This window comes from Palaemon carinicauda, chromosome 18 (genome assembly GCF_036898095.1).
Source record: "Palaemon carinicauda isolate YSFRI2023 chromosome 18, ASM3689809v2, whole genome shotgun sequence".
NCBI lineage: Eukaryota > Metazoa > Arthropoda > Malacostraca > Decapoda > Palaemonidae > Palaemon > Palaemon carinicauda.
In genome coordinates this window covers 15,395,008-15,412,188 of record NC_090742.1, presented here as the reverse complement: position 1 = coordinate 15,412,188, position 17,181 = coordinate 15,395,008, and the positions used below count along the sequence as shown (strand labels likewise).

Sequence of the window (17,181 nt, the reverse complement as noted above, 5' to 3'; positions counted from 1 at the left end):
TCGCGAGTTTTTGAGTGTGTTTTCTGTCGAGCCGCAGAGTTGCAGCTATTATATATTCACCGGGTAAGTATATTCAAAAATTTATTTTATAATTAAAATATCATTTTTCATAACCACAGAAACCAGGTCTAAGGTTGAAAGTAAGTGTCTGAATGATAGGTGGGTGGAGCTTCCACAGCATATATCTGTAGTTATAACTACCTCATTAAATTTTTAACGGATGTTCCAGCTACGGTGAAGTCATACTCCTATTAAAGGATTTAGGTTTGTATAGTCAAGAAAAATACAAATTACAGCTCTTTAGAAAAATTTGTTTTTGCCATACAGTACCTTATCTTTGGCAATGAGTAGACCTTCCAAAAATGAAGTACTGTAACTGCCAATTAAGCAGCATATCATGTGATTAGACTGTGCAAATTAATTGAGCTGCTCTATAGGGTGTACTAACTAGATAGATATTAAGAGTGTATATTATACATGATGTTTTCATTTGCGTTATGAACAATATGTATGAACAATGAAGAATACAGTCCAAGGTAGATCTTTTATTTTGAATCTATTCCTTTATATGGTATCTCAACCTTCTTTGATTAATGCTAATTCTGAATTTTCATTAAATTTCTAATTCTTGTACAGCAGCGTTCATCACTATGAATTATTTCCTCACATTAGACATCATAACTGTAAGAGTTTTATAATAGGTATTAGGGATTTTTTATTTCTGGATACTGTACTGAATAAGTCATACTGGTTATTTTTAAATGTTAGTTGTACTGAACTGTACAGGGTTTTAATGAACTGATGTACAGGATATAGTATAGTATACATATATGTTTTAAAATTTATTTATTATGGATTCTATTTTGCAGGCACCTTTAACTAATTTTGTCATTAAAGAGGAACCAGATTTGAAATACGAAAATGAAGATCTTCAGCTTACAGACATAGATACTAATGATAATATAGAAAGTACTGTGACGGGAGAAATATGCACACCAAGTAGAACTAAATTACGGAGTGAATCGGGAGAACTGCAGTTTGAAAATTCTCTTGGAAGTGAATTGGATTCAGAAACCCTCAATCCCAATATCCCGCAACAATATCCACTACAACCTCAGACCTTTGAAGATATTGTCTCTCAAGCCATACCGGGCCCCAGTTTACAGAGTGTAAGAATTTTCTAGCCGTTGATTCCATGCTGTTTTTTTTTTTTTTATACTTAGATACAGTATTGCTTCATTCAACTATTTTCAACTAATACATCATAAAGTGTTGACTATTAATTGTTCCTACACAAAAACAACCCATCGTCCAGGCTGGAACTGCCGTTATAACTACCAGCTAGTGGTGTGGAACCTATACCTGCCTGTCAGTCATTTAGACACTTACTTTTGACTTTGGCCATAAGCACTACACACTCACTCTTGCTGCCCTTCAAATTTTGGATTTTATAAATATTTTGCTTTCGTTTTCTAGATAAATGGGGAAATGGGGAGTTGTGCTGTTGTATTTGGGTAAAATTGGATAAAATAAATGGAAAGTGTAAAGTTATGCAGTTGTTTTCTGGTTAAGCGACAACTGTGTGATGGGTTTATGTGCAAAACTGCCATTAATATCATCCTCACTGCGCCTTTTGCTGGGCAGTGTACAGCTGTGTGATCACTATAACAATATAAACCTAAAGAAGTTGGTTTTCCTTGGGCATTGGCGGTGCTTTGTTGGTAGGAGATAGCATTTTTAGCACAGTCAGGACTTCTAAGGGCCTGCCCCTGGATGATCTTCCCTACTGCTTTTCCTGTTGAGAAGCTGAATGGTGTGGCACCTTGTGGTGTTGTCTCTTCTTTCAGAGACTGCCCTGCGGCCTCTTCCTCTGTGGGAGATTTGTTATTGATTTTGAAGACCTTGACCCAGAATAAGGCGGGCAAGAAGTGTGTGCGCTCCCCTTCTGGTAGTTCCTCCTCTTCTACTTCATCTTTGTTAGACTCTTCAGATGCTGCAACTTCTAATTATTATTATTATTACAAGCTAAGCTATAACCTTAGTTGGAAAAGCAAAATGTTATAAGCCTAAGGGCTCCAACACGGAAAAATACTCCAGTGAGGAATGGAAACAAGGAAATAAATAAACTATTAAGCAAATTAATAAACAATTAAAATAAGATATTTTAAGAACATTAAATTAGATCTTTTATATATAAACTTAAAAAACTTTAAAACACAAGAGGAAGAGAAATAAGATAGAACAACATACAGTACATGAGTGTACTCACAAGCAAGAAAACTCTAATCCAAGACAGTTTAAGGCTCTGGTACAGAGGCTGTGGCACTACCCAAGACAAGAACAATGGTTTGATTTTGGAGTGTCCTTCTCCTAAAAGAGCTGTTTATCCTAGCTAAAGAGTCTCTTCTACCCTTACCAAGAGGTAAGTAGCCACTGAACAATTACAGTGTAGTAGTTAATCCCTTGAGCAAAAATGAATTGTTTGGTAATCTCAGTGTTGTCATGTGTATAAACACAGAGGAGAATGTGGAAAGAATGGGCCAGACTTTTTGGTGTATGTGTTGGCAAAGACAAAATGAGCCATAACCATCTGGCCAGTCAAAGGACCCAATAACTCTCTAGCGGTAGTATATCAATGGGTGGCTGTTGCCCTAGCCAACCTACTAACTAGAAGAAGATATTATCAAAGAATTCCAGGAAATCTGATCAACAGGTGTCATGTATGATTGTGACCCAGCTCTCCTGCTCACACTTCAGAGAGACAACAAGTCTGGGAAGGTTTCTCGGTACGGGATACAGGGCTTATCTACGCTCTGTCTCATATCAAGCTGTGTATGTGTAATGACAGTTGGGGTGAAGGGCTCAGGCCTTTTTCCTCCATTTCCCTGGATGCTCAACCAATCTCTTTTCTGAAGTGAGAGAAACAGACGATGTAATACCGATAACCAACCCAAACTGTTAATGTGTCTTGGTATGTGATGCTATTGGTGCTCGGTGTCATATCAAACCAAACAAGCATATTGTACTGTTGGTCAGGATGGAGGGTGCAGCCTGTCACCCCATCCTTCCCCTGGATGATCGAGGTACACCTCGATCTCTCACCCACGTGATCATTCTCCTTTTAATGCTGGGTCACCAGGGACACTCCCAAGTGCCCGTGATTAAGGGAACAAGGTCACCTGTCACCAATTGTCACCCTATGTGGCCACTTCTTGTACAAAAATTCCTCTGTGCTCGCATGACTGAGAACAGGGCCAATTGATTACCCAGGACTGCTCTGTGTTCTCATGAGTGGCAAGATGCCTCATTGAGTGGGTGCAATTGGCAACAAGGTTCTTCACCAACTGATCTGCATACATGCAACATGCCTGCGTGCCACCGGATACAGTGCACACTTTTACGCTCTAGAAGTACGCTGTACTTGTCAGTCTCTGGCAGTATGAGGGCCAAAAGCAGTCACGCTGCTGAAGGGGAGGCTACTTGTATATGAGGCTTTTAATAGCCTCACGGCACCCAACTCCAGTCCAACGACAGTGGAACCATAGAATTCCGAGACTTGAGTGTTTGTTTGTTGATGTTCTTGTGCTCATTAGTGAGTGCAGTGACCTTGTAGATGTTTCCATAGCTCCCGTGAAAGTGGGTTCAAAGATTGTTAATTGGCATTTTGTCGTCCCTCGAGGATCAAAGACCTCGCTCTAGTAACTGTGGTTGAAATTTACTTGCATGATCTTGGACAGAGTAAATATTTAGATCCCCAGGCCTGAGAATTTACTAATGTCTAGTCAGTTGTGGGTGCAGCAATTCTGGCCACTACTAGCTGGATTAGATATCAGATGAAAGTTAGCTTCATAGTTGAGCAACCTATCATTTTAGACAAGATTAGTCAAGAAGTATCCTTCCAGACGAACAGTGTGATGGATAGAATGTATTCGAGCCCATTTCTTAAATTTGTATACATTCGGACAATATATCCTATATAGTACGAGGATATAGGGTCTCCTGTTACCGTGAACTATGTGCACTTTGTATATGCCTAATTAGAGGCCTGTGTTTTCTGCATGCTCACACCAATAGGAGGCTGGGAGGTGTCATCACCTATGCTACTATACAGGACTAGGTGCTCTAGCATTTCTGTGGGAGGTTAAACCACTCTGATATTGGTTCATAGCAACTTCTTCCCCTCCAAAGACGAGTCTCATATTAAAGGATGAGGGTTTGTACTCGTGCAGACACAGATCACATATTCTTAAAGTAATTATATTTTTCTTAACTATTGTATACATACTTGAGTCCTTTAACCCACACTTCCACTGCAACCAACACACAAGTACGAGGATGAATATTGGACTTGCTATACAACATAAGATAATATACTGTACATAAAGAGGTTAGGCATAAGATAGTAACAGTTATACTGTATATAGTGACTCTCATTCAGGAGTAGCTTATCCATCATCATTATTTTTTTTTCATATACTGTATAATGTTAGATGTGAAATGAGCTCTCTTCACTCTCCAATCCCTACTTTCATCTAAACCTTTTTTCATGATTTCATTAGTTGTACCCAAAGATAATTGTACATTTTAAATTGCTTACTTTCTTTATTCTTAACAGGTAAAGCCACAGGTGAAAAGTGAATTGATAGATAGGAAATAGAGCTATTTGGAGAGATTGATAAGATTATTTTAGATAATTTAATCATGGATTAGGATATCTGTGGGGCATTGTTGTATATGTTAAGTCCCATGTAGATTTTTTGAATTTTTCAATTATGTAAATGACTCAAAGTCCAACAATCTATTTTAGGATGGAGGGCATAGTTGGGATAGTGACCATGGAAAGAGGGACCCCACTGCATTTCACTTACAAGGTTTTTCAGAGGAGAAAGGTCTCCCGCCAGATCATCAAAGTACACAGTCAATGGTAAGTGTAATCGCTTTCTATTTTGTTTCTTCATTAGTAGAAACAACCTTAGTCTATGTATTAATTTATTTCTTGTCATTAAGTGGTAAATGACTTCTATCAACGAACAATGGAATTTACCTACGAACAAAATGTAACCTTTGTTGTCATTAAGTGGTAAATAATTCTTATCTCAATGCGTAATGGAATTTACCTACCAGCACAATGTAACCCTGTCTTCATAGGAAGAAAACATTGAATATATGAAATCCACTATTGGTACTTTACGGGAAGACCATTTAGAAAAGAGCAAAGTTGTAATTAGAGGACATATAAGATTTCCCGTGAAGTGATGCTCTTTCATATCATTTGCTTCAGCCTTTCCTGTAAATTACCTTGTGTATAGGTCCTTTAGTAGAACTATTCTGGTGCTCGGCTTTCATCCAACTCGATATACTCTGCTTATATCAATTATTTGCTTGTTCTATATGGAGATTATGGTATATTTTGGTTTATGGTTTGTATGTCAGAGTGGATCATCACATTCCAATCTGTGTAATTAATATTTGATTCATTACAACCGCATTAGTCAATATATGCAGCCACATTTGTGGTCTGAAATGTCCATAGATTCAACAGTCTTTTGTCTAACAGACAGGGGTACGGTAGTCTCTTTGTGCAAGCACTACATGTATCAATAGTTACCCATCAATCATCCTCCTTCCTTTTATGTAAATTTGTAGTTCTGTTAACAGTTGTGTGTTGTATTCTCTAGCTCATATGCTCTTTGCAAGATTGCTATTATCCATCATTGTTTTAATTATTATATTTCCTCATTCATGAGCTACTTTGTTAATTTCCATTTGTTTTCACTTATTCCCTTTCTTAAATGATACATACATATACCAAGGCATTTCATAGCCGACATCAAACAAATGAAACAAAAAAGAGGACCTCTCCTCTCTACGTTCCTCCCAGCCTGACAAGGGACTCAACCGAGTTTGGCTGGTACTGCTAGGGTGCCACAGCGCACCCTCCCCCGTTATCCACCACAGATGAAGCTTCAAAACGCTAAATCCCCTACTGATTTTACTCGTGGTTTAAAAAGTACGCTATTTTGGTTCCTCCCAGCTACTTTTTGTATTTTGTTTTATTATGATGGCTGTGCATGATTTTATATTTTTTTTTCATTCATGGAGTTATGCTGATTTGTATTCCATATTGTTATTCTAGTGGATTTTCCTACAATTTGAAATAATTTGTGAATATTTGTATATATTTTTTTTAAATTTTGAGTTTTTTTAGTATTTTGTGCTTACTGATAACTAACTAACCTCTTTCATTAGTGTCTTCACTGCACTGTAAATGGAGGGTAGGCTGAATGTTGTTAACTATGTATTCTGTACAGTACTTTATGTACTGTATTTTTGGTTAGTTTTTTGGACTGTACTTCTGTATTGGTGTGAATACCCTCTTACCATTAATAGTCTTTTGATATCTTGGCAAGTTATTTTCTTTTATGGTATGTAATTTTTAATATGTGGAATTTCGTCATTTCCACAAACGAGTCAATTAGTTTATGCATTTAGTTTTACCTATTATTTTGTTGTTTCAGATGTTTTGAAGACACATGAGGTTATACCTATAAGTTCTCACCTTTTTATTAATTTTCCTAGGGATTTTATGATATGATATACCTATACTTTCTTATGCTTGTGTTCTTTGCCAGCTTTATGATTTCAGAGACTTTTATGCGTGTACCCTTTTTGTTAAGTATTTTGCATTTTCACTACATCTAGTCGCTTTGTTTCATTAAGTGTGTAAAGGCCTTTCAGGTTAGGTCTGCCATACTTTTACATGTTGTATTGACCGAGACCTACTACTCTTGGATAGCAGCTTCTGCAGTGTGCTTTGTTTTCCTGGCAACCCCTTTCAGTTTTGCTATGAGCTGTTGTCAAATCAATGGTTGGGCTTTGTAAACAAAGAAGGTCCACAAGTTTGAGGTCTGAATAGTGTTACATCAGACAGGTCTTCGTCTGTACTGTAGCCCTTTGTATCCTGGTCGATGATAGAGTTGTCTAATTCTATAGTATCTGAGGAGGAGCACCAGCCTTTTGACAAAGTGCCAACCCAGCCCAGTACCAGTTATTAACCTAGTCAGCGTGTCACCGCTTTACTTCCTCTACCTGGTCCTGCACTGTCCATTGTTCTACTTGCCCATATTTACCATGATCCCTTTATAGCTAGCTACCTCTTGGCTTGACACTCCTCACTACTCAAAACATGACCATTCCAATGCTGCTTTATCTTCCTGCTGAATACCACTATGCTTGTCACCTGTCCAGTTGATCTGCTCTTACATGATGATGATTCATGCATGTCCTGTCTGATGTAGGCCGTTCTTTTCCTTGTCCAATCAAATTCAACAGCAATTGAGGTAGATTAAAGGTACAACAATATCCCAATTGGATGTGATGGAACAAACTTTCTCATAAACAAAAATATTTTTTTTCTCTACAGTCCAGTCTATGACATAGTGAGTTACCTTCTCCTAGCCTCTGAATACTGTAATGTACAGTAGGTTCATTTCTAAACTACATAAAAAGGGGAGGAGATTGATTGATACCTAAGGGTACAGGTGGCATATATGCAATGAGAATACCCTTACATTCTAGTTAAAATATCTTAGGGTTTGGAGATACTTAGACTATGACTGGGCATGTGTATGATTGACTGGTTAGTATGAAAAAACTAGTCTTTTCTTACAAAATATCAATTAGTTTCTACACGAATACAAACCCTCGTCCTTTAATAGGAGTACTGTATGCTATTAGCGAAGCTTTATATGGCTGTTAAAACTGTAATAAGGTGGAGGTAGTTCCTGCTGGGTTGTGGGGAACCACAGCTCACCCAACAGGCTACTGAACCATCTCCTTTGTTTTTAGCCACGGTATAATACTAGGGAGCATCCTGACACCAGCTCCCACAAGCAAAAAGGACGTGAAGAACAGGATCAGGGCAGCCCACTCCTCCTGTGGCCGACTCAACTGCCGCGTATTTAACAACCACACACTGACAATGACCACCAAAATAATGGTGTTCAGGGCAGTAGTCCTCTCCACGCCCCTGTATGCATGTAAAACATGGACGCTATATAGAAACGATATTAAAAACCTAGAACGCTTCCAACAAATGAAACTGAGGCAGATCTTGAAAATCCCCTGGGAGAGCCACACCACCAACATTGAAGTCTTAGAACGTGCCTCGCTGACCAGCGTGGAGGCCACCATCATCCACCACCGCCTCCGCTGGATAGGACACGTGCATAGGATGGATCCATCTAGGCTCCCAAAGAAAATATTCTACGGAGAACTGACCCAGGGCACCAGACCACGAGGAGCCCCGAAAATGCGCTATAAAGATCAACTAAAGCGCACCCTGGCTCTAACTGACATCGATCCTTCCTCATGGGAAGAAACAGCCAGGGACAGGAAAACCTGGAGGAGTACAGTACACCATGGCACCGTGGACTTCGAGGAGAGGAGGAGACAAAATGAGGAGGCTAGGAGGAGAAGAAGGAGAGAGCGATTAGAACAGCCCCGCCCACCACATACCCTCCCTAGTGAACACTGTCCGCGACTCTTCCACCACAGACTAGGACTTAACAGCCACATCAGACACAAGCACCCACCCCATAGATAGGAGGCTGATGGCTAACGACAGAACCCAATACTCGGACACGAGTGGGCGCCGACGATAATACTGAACAGACCTAATTCCAGTGCCCTCAACTTTATATTTTAATCTTTTGGTGTTTCTTTTAGAAAATTGTGTTAGCAGATCATGGTCAGCAAGGAATATTTAGAAGGAAGGATGGGTTACCAGTGGTTTCCCGATTACTTTAGCTGTGTGATTGTTTTCTGTGTAAATTTGCCAATATTTACATTCTTGTTCTTGTTAGACAACATTCTAGTTTTCTGTATCTTGCTTGTGGCCAGGTAACAAGGATGACAATGTATTTCTAAGGAGGTTGACAATTCTTAGAAATCAATATGCACTGTTGGAGGATGAAGGTTTAAGGCCACCAACTATGAAGCAGATTCCTTCAGTGTCTTCCCATTCTTGGAAAGACGCTAAAATTGTATCATCTGGTTGTGGTGTCTCTTCGTGGAGTTCTTGTGACCTCTTCCCTGTTGGAGTGTTGCCATTGGTCTATTGTTTAGTATTGGTTTAGGTTGCAAAGACTACCTAATTCTTTAGCCTTTCAGACTGCAAGCCTTATAAGGCACACAACATACCTTGAGATTCACCCAAAATTTCCTCAACCCTATGGTTTTCGGGTGGAACAACTATTGAACAATCTTGCCATAAGGTGCTTCCATTTAAAGGTTTAAAGGTCTCTCATGAATGGTAGAGGCAAGGGACAGTGACATTGCCCTAGCAATTAGGACAATGCCCTAGAGACTGACCATATATTATATGATCAGTGCCCAAGCCTCCTCTCCACCCAAGTTAGGACCAGGGAGGGCCAGGCAGTGGCTGGTGATGACTCGGCAGATAGACCTATAGGCTCTCCCAAACCCCCCTACCTTAGCTCACAAGGATGGTAAGGTTGCAGACACTAATGGCACTAACGAGTCTGAGCGAGACTAGAACCCCCCAACTGGCAAACACCGGGCAGAGACGTTACCAATCAGGCCAAAACAACCCCTCCGTGTTAATTACCTGCGATATTTTTTTGTTTGGGCTGGCCATGTTGAGAGAATGGAAAATGGCTGTCTGCTAAAGAAGGTGATGAATGCAAGAGTAGATGAGAGAGGTACAAGAGGAAGGCCAAGGTTTGGGTGGATGGATGGAGTGAAGGAAGCTCTGGGTGATAGGAGGATAGATGTGAGAGAGGCAAGAGAGCGTGCTAGAAATAGGAATGAATGGCGAGCGATTGTGACGCAGTTCCGGTAGGCCCTGCTGCTTCCCCCGGTGCCTCGGATGACCACGGAGGTAGCAGCAGTAGGGGATTCAGCATTATGAAGCTTCATCTGTGGTGGATAATATGGGAGGGTGGGCTGTGCCACCCTAGCAGTATCAGCCGAACTCGGTTGAGTCCCTTGTCAGGCTGGGAGGAACGTAGAGAGGAGACGTCCCCTTTTTTGTTTCATTTGTGTGTTGTCGGCTACCCCCCAAAATTGGGGGAAGTGCCTTGGTATATGTATGTATGTATGTATTTTATTGTAAATATTTTACTGGTGTTAAAAAGAATATGACTGACTTAGAAGCCAGATCTTTTTTTATGGAACATGTTGCAGAACATAGGGGATCAACTTTTATATATACTTATGGCTCCAAATCTGATGCTGATGTTGGATTTGGAGTACATAGTAATGGTTTTAATAGTATAGGTGCACTTCCTTTAACAGCCTCCATATTTACTGCCAAACTGTATGGCATGCTAACCGCTATTGAGAAAATAACGTTGAAGGAGTAGGGTAATTTTACCATTTATAGTGATACAAGGAGTGTCCTTCAAACTTTAGAAGTTTTTAATTCTAGTAACCCTTAGTTTTAAAGATTTTAGAATGGCTTTTTATTATTGGACCAAGAGGTATAACGGTTCGATTTTGTTGGGTTGCAGCACATGTAGGTCTGTCTGGTAATGAGAAGGCAGATTTACTGGCAAAGAATGCTGCATCAGAGTTGCTATCAAGAAGGTGTCCCATTCCCTGTAATGATTTCTTAACTACCATCAAGAAATTGTTTTATAAAAATTGGCAACAGCACTGGAATACTGTAGATAGCAATAAAATGAGAGAAATAACAAATGTCATATCTTCAGGGAGGGATAAAATGATGCCCCGAAAGTGGGAGACATCTCTTTGTTGTCTCTGCATTGGTCACACTCGGTTGACACATGAGTTTCTGCTAAATGGCCAACACCAACCATATTGCGACGACTGTTTGGTACCCTTGACAGTGAGACATCTGTTGATCGAATGCCCCATTTCTTGTACTGAAAGAAATAGACTTCTGTTTGAGGTTCGAGGTGAGAATGGCAAGCTCATCCTTGCCAAGATTCTCGGACATGTGTCGTACCATCCTAGTGGTATTTTTAAATTTATTTGAGAAGCAGGTCTTCTGAAAGCTACTTAACTGTTATAAGGATGTTTTTGCTGTTATTGTTTTAAACTTAATTACCAGGTATTTATTTATTTATTTATTTATAACAAATATATCGGCGTCAATGACCTCAGATGTCAGGACGCCAGATAATTGATAATCAATCAATCAATCATTTGTCTAAATGACACTTACAAGGGGAATTTCAACAAGTTCTTTCTCCACTTCTGCCTTTGTCACCTTACTCTGCCCCTTTTTCTCCTTTATGGATGAAGATGTCCAAAAACCAATCATTAGGAGTTCCGTACACTTAACTCCTACCGTTTCTTTCCCTTTGACTCAACACAAAGGACTCTTGTGCACCCTCGCAACCTACAGGTGCTCTCCTGTGAGTTTGCTCTCTCCTGTGAGTGTACTCTCTTCTATGAGTGTACTCTCTCCTGTGAGTGTACTCTCTCCTGTGCTTGTGCTTCGATATAAGCGCACCCTTGCCTGTTAGCGCGACCTCCTTCTGGCATAGTAGCTGACTGATGATTCTCTTTCCATGGGAGTTCTAACCCTACCTACAGGGATCCTGCTGTTCACAGATAAATCCAAGGAGGATAGGCACATCTGGCATACATGATCACCTCACAGAAGTGGTTGACGGAAGAAAGACACCTGGTTTTCAACCTCCTGGTTATGCATGCAAAGTGACTACATTATAGCTAGGGTTGGTAAAGTACTCTGTACATTGAGAAATTAAGTCTTTCTTTAATGAATGGGCTCATTTCACAGACCCTTATCAAACTGGCACACTATTGGGAAATTGACAAGTTAGGGATGTTTGCTAGGTTAATCCAGGCAGGAGGACTACACAAGCAAACACACACTGTTGACTATACTGTAACTCCATTTAGGACCAATTGTGATTCCTACATTATTTCTGGGCATAAAGGTTTTCTCCTTTGCCTGACTGGCTTACAACATTCATAGAGATTCTACAGTTGGTCAATAACAGTGAGGTTCTGCATGACCTTGATTGCTCCTAGATGGCCAGACACTTAATTTTATCTGGATTAGCTGTTTCCTCCTTCATCAGGGAAGCTCCTCAATCTTTGTCATGAAGAATACCGCTCAACTCTCGAACCAAGATTTTAACTAGGTCTTGGGTCCAGACCCTTTTTGAGAATCAACAAGACCATGAGGAGCTCCTGGGGGACTCAAGCCGCACGAAATATATCATGAGTTTGAAGGCCTCTCAAGCGATCCCCCACTCGAACTACAGAAAAGGTGGCTAAAGCCTTCGACCACGCAACGATATGACTTTGTTGTGCCACAAATCATTCTGAAGAATAGAGGATCTCTATGACTTTGGTACTGGAGTTTGTGTTCAGGACATAAACCTCAGCTATTCATGACTTCAGATCCTTCTTCCTCTCTTCCTTATGAGAAGTTACTAATGGGGACCAGGATGACTTGCCATCTTCTTCTGGGAGGACACTACAATTCCTCCTATAGCAACAATAGGGATAAGGGAAGATCCTAGAACATTGTTTCTTTCTGGCTTCGTATGACAATATCCTTTCCATACAGGCAAGGAGATGGAAAGACCATCCTAGTTTTGTGTCTACAAAGTCAGACATTGGATCTATCCCTGCTCTCATAAAGAACAGGGTAGAGTGCAATTCATGAAGATAAGAGTCAAGTAATGACAGAACCGTCTCTGCTAATTACCTATGGGTGTATATCCACAGGTCCCTGCATACTGTACTGGTATGTTTGGCCTGGTGGTAGTTGCTCAACAGATTGTTAAGCAAATCTAACTTCTTTGCAGAACAAGATACGTCTCATCCGAGATAGTGGTTGTGATGTAAGTTAAAAATGAGAGATAATCCACTTGCCCTTCTACCCTTTCTTTCCTCCCCTTCCTTTGGGTGCAGCACTGCTGGACCGGACTCTAGATCTAGGGGGAACCACATGATCAAGCAACTTTTCTTACTAATGAGAAGTTTCTCCCCCATCTTCCCAGATGGGGTGGGGAGGATGGCCAAACGTATGCAACCCAATTTTCATAATGATCTTACATTCTGACAACATACCCTCTGCACGTTTAAAGTAATGTATAGGTTTTCCTTTACCGTCTACAATACCTGTTTCTGGTAGTGACCTAGCCTAACACTTGCCTTATCTTCACACTCAGGTCGTTAGGAGGTTGACAAGAGTCGTCACTTTTGCTCTTGTACAGAAACAAAGAGCTTAGACATTTCCTGGGATTGTAAACAGCCAGTCTCTTAAGTAAAGGACAATGGTTTGTATTTGTGTAGGATTAAATCACAAAATTTTAAATTAATTTGCATTTTTTCTGAATACTGTATACAAACCTAAGATTTTAAGCTTCACTTCCTGCCTCAACCATCCAGTAAGTCCTAGGCAGAAGGTCAAAGTGAGGGCTCGGTGGACTGTCAGGTGCGTGGGGCTTTCCCACCACCCAGCAGTAACTACCACCACCCCGTTAAAGTTTTAGCAGCCATATCCAGCTTCGCTGAAAGCACAGTTCTATTAAACGAATTGGCTTTGTTTCGTTGGGAAAAATACAAATTAGAAAATTTGTCATACTTCTGGAAATACATGATGTTTTATGGTCTTAGAGATATGTTAGTGTTGGCTAGTTTTTCAGTTTTGCTATCATTAATGTGCATTGTAATGATCAGTATCTTTTTTTTGGTTGAAATTTTTCAGCCCTTAGCTAAAAAATATTTTGAGGCATACAACTTATTATTCTACAAACATTTCCCACTTCTTTTTGACACTGATTTCAAGATGAAGTAAATATTTTCACCATGCATCTGCTGGTCATTCCTAATGCTTACCACTACTAGGTATTGACTGCACTTGGGTATGCTGGTTGGAAGATGTTGGCTGTTGTAAAACATTGGTTTGTGTGCTACAAAATATTGATATTGCTTTGAAAATATGAAATTTGCACATATGCTGTATATGTATTCATGTACATTATGTATACTTCACTAGTAAGTTTATACCAGACTGTACAAGTGAATTGACGTACATTCTAGGGGCAAGCAGGATCGGGGTGGGGGCAACAAGTATGTGGACAGCCGGGCCATCCTGCCAAAGCACCAATGAAGTCTTCTGATTCTTACAGTTATAGAAATTATGTTGAGGGAAATCCCCAAATAACTGTTGATGATACAAGGCAACAAACTAATGACCCATTTAGTGAGTCACTTGAGAAGAGGTGTTGTCAAGTGTGTGGTTACAAAGGACAAGATGTTTCACAGCTGCGTAAGCATCTACGTATTCACACTGGAGAAAAACCATTCCGTTGTCATAAGTGCAACTATTGTTCTGCTCAGAGTAGCAATTTGAAAGCACACATGAAAAGACATCATATTGATCCTTATCATCAAGAGGAGTCATATAGTGAGGGACAATATCACTTACAAAATACAGTATTACTGGACTGATTCATTCAAAGGTTCATTTGCTTTTATATTATTTTGATCAATATGTAATTCTTTACTGTATATTCATGGAAATACTCTAATAGTAAGTACCTAATGTTGTACAAAGCAAATTCTTTCAAAATGCTGTATCTCGATGTCTTAACTATTTTTGTATGAAAATAAATGTTGAAAAGACATGAAAGCTATTTCTTTCAATCATTCCAAAATGTTGGCAACGATGGTAATTCTTAAAAATATGAGAAAGTTCATGATGACAAGAAAGGAAGCCAAAGAAAAATTATGTTCAGGAAGCTCGAAGGGGATGTTGAGGGAAATGGAGATTAAACTTGGTTCTGTGCATTGAATAAAAATGATGCTCAGGATTGCAAAATATTCATTAGTAAGATTTGTTGCTGGAAAAGCATGATTTAAAGAGAGAGAGCGAGCGCAATTTAGTTACCACGAGAGACACCCTAAACTGTGAAGTAGCTATATGAGACTACCAAAGGAAAGAGTATCAAAAGCCTGGATAAAGTGGAAAGAATTGACTGAACTACATGTAAAAAAAAGGTATTCTATTAGTAAATACTGCACAATCTTAGGGTGCATATATATGGCATGTAATACTCTATGCAGTCATGACAAGGATGCTGATAAAGAAAATTGAGATTTTTAAATGATGTAACTATAGAACGCTAAGAAATGTGAGAAATGAGAAAGTTGTGGAGCCAGGGTGTTCATTGGTTGGAAAATTGACTGAGACTTTAAAGACTGTAGTAGTTTTGACATGTAAGGAGAAGGTGAGGAACAGTAAGTCTGAAAAGTTGTAAATGTGAAGGCAACAGGATGAATACATATAGGAAGGCTCAGAAAACCCTGGAATAATAATAAAGACAGATGAAGACTGAGACTGAATGGAAATTCACACTGAAGTTGCAAATAACCAAAAAGTGAGGAGAATTTGTTTTCCATCTTAACTAATTGAAGACAGAACTTGACATAAAGTTATTGATAACAATAATGTAATGAAAGAGTAGAGAGTGGATAGCTTCTTAATCAAATATTTAAATTAATTTACAAGTGCTCAAGGTTAACCCAGATATATATCGGACCATATAACATTACAAAAAGTTGGTTTCTTGGCAGGTTTTGCTTAACGTCTTACTATACCATTTTACATAGAGCATTCATTGTTTTGCTCTCTGCTCATTGCCTTCTTGGTGATCCAGAATATCTTCGTAGATAGCTGTTATCACTTTTCATGAAATTCTGTCACTTTGAGTAAATCTTAATTTTTTCCATCATTTTGCATCTTTTGTATTTTCGTACTTCCCTGCGTATCCTTTCTTTTCTCCATATGTAAATGTATGACTTCATTTACATTCCTTCATGTACATAGCTGAAGATGGCTTGCTTTGTTGAGATTTATGTTTTAAATTTGTTGCTGCTAGAGACAGGTTCTTTTGTAAAAGAATATTTGTCTAAGTAAATTTCTTTTGAAAAATTTTTTCAGCAAAATGCTAATCATGGATTAATAAAAGACTGGCAGTTCTGTTAATCAGTGAGATGGCCACCTAAAATTAACACAAGGGCTATCTGAAAATAGCTAGGTACAATTTGTTAACCCTCATTATGGGTTCAAAGTCAGTTTTGTTCCCACACTTACACAACCTTTCGTCCTTTGAAACAGGGACTATCTTCGGCGGAGCTGAAACTGCTGTTGAAATCATTAACAAGATAGTTAACGACAAGTGGTAAGCATATGCAAGAATCCCCTCCCACTTTCCTGTCAAAGACTTCATTTTTGCATTTGGCCGCAATGAGTACGGTTGTACTGTTACATTCTATTCAAGGTTGTTTAATCTTTTTCTCTTACTTTTTATTTTGAGTGGTTGGTGTTGACTTCATACTAATAATGAAACAAGCATGAGTGTGAGTATAGTATGGATACTGCATCGGTTTATAGCTAAACCAGTGGTTGATCAACTCGCTCTGTCTCTTTGGAGCATGATTATTCACAATTATCCCCATTTACAGAATGTGGCATCCCATTAAATGCAGGTGTATTCTTTTCTCTGCCATCATTCTTGGCAACCCCCATAACAATGCTGGAGAGACTGTTTAACACTTAGTGCTTCTCATTGAGTCTCCATTTGCTGAGGCTTCTGGTATATTTCCCTGGCATAGTTCCAGGGAGTATGCTTCAGAGGTAAGGAAAACTTGAATCTACATTGGGAATATCTTTCAGAGTTGGTGGAGTGTGAGGTGATCACCATGCTCCAACATGTGCTAGAAGCTCTTCCTTGCAGACCTCCTTCACCTTTTCTACGGGGACAGGGGATTGCTACTCCATTGTCGGTTTTGGATACTTTGGTATCCTGAATTGAGAAAATGGCTCCTCTCAAGGATGATGTTGATCTTACAGCCAGTGCTCATGTTATTTGGCCATGACTTACTCTTCACCTCGATCAACAGAGGTAAGTGTAATTGATACCTTTTCTGTTTGTAGTTTGATCGGTGCCAGAGATTTTTCTCTCCAAATAACATTCACCCTGGTCCTTCATTGGCCCCCAATTACGTTGCTAGATAACACTTGTATTCATGGGGTTGGCGTGGGAAGTAGAACTGCCGAGCATTCATCCCATGCGAAGGATGAGGACGCTGGGGATTCTTGTCCCTAAGATACTGGACCTTTGCCCAATACCATTGTGAGCAGAAACC

At 39.5% G+C, this 17,181-nt stretch overlaps 1 protein-coding gene across 3 annotated transcripts in view; it reads left to right on the top strand.

Moving 5' to 3' along the window:
* Positions 1-17,181, top strand: part of LOC137657627 (zinc finger and BTB domain-containing protein 14-like) — a 59,028-nt gene that overhangs the window by 20,274 nt on the left and 21,573 nt on the right. For 2 of the 3 annotated variants that reach the window (XM_068392006.1, XM_068392005.1), the window contains exons 4-5: positions 870-1,169; positions 4,808-4,924. In XM_068392006.1, coding sequence (XP_068248107.1) covers positions 870-1,169; positions 4,808-4,924 — 417 coding nt within the window. Of the gene's footprint in view, positions 1-869; positions 1,170-4,807; positions 4,925-14,070; positions 14,663-17,181 lie in introns of those variants that run through there. The other variant, XM_068392004.1, reaches the window with a different exon arrangement.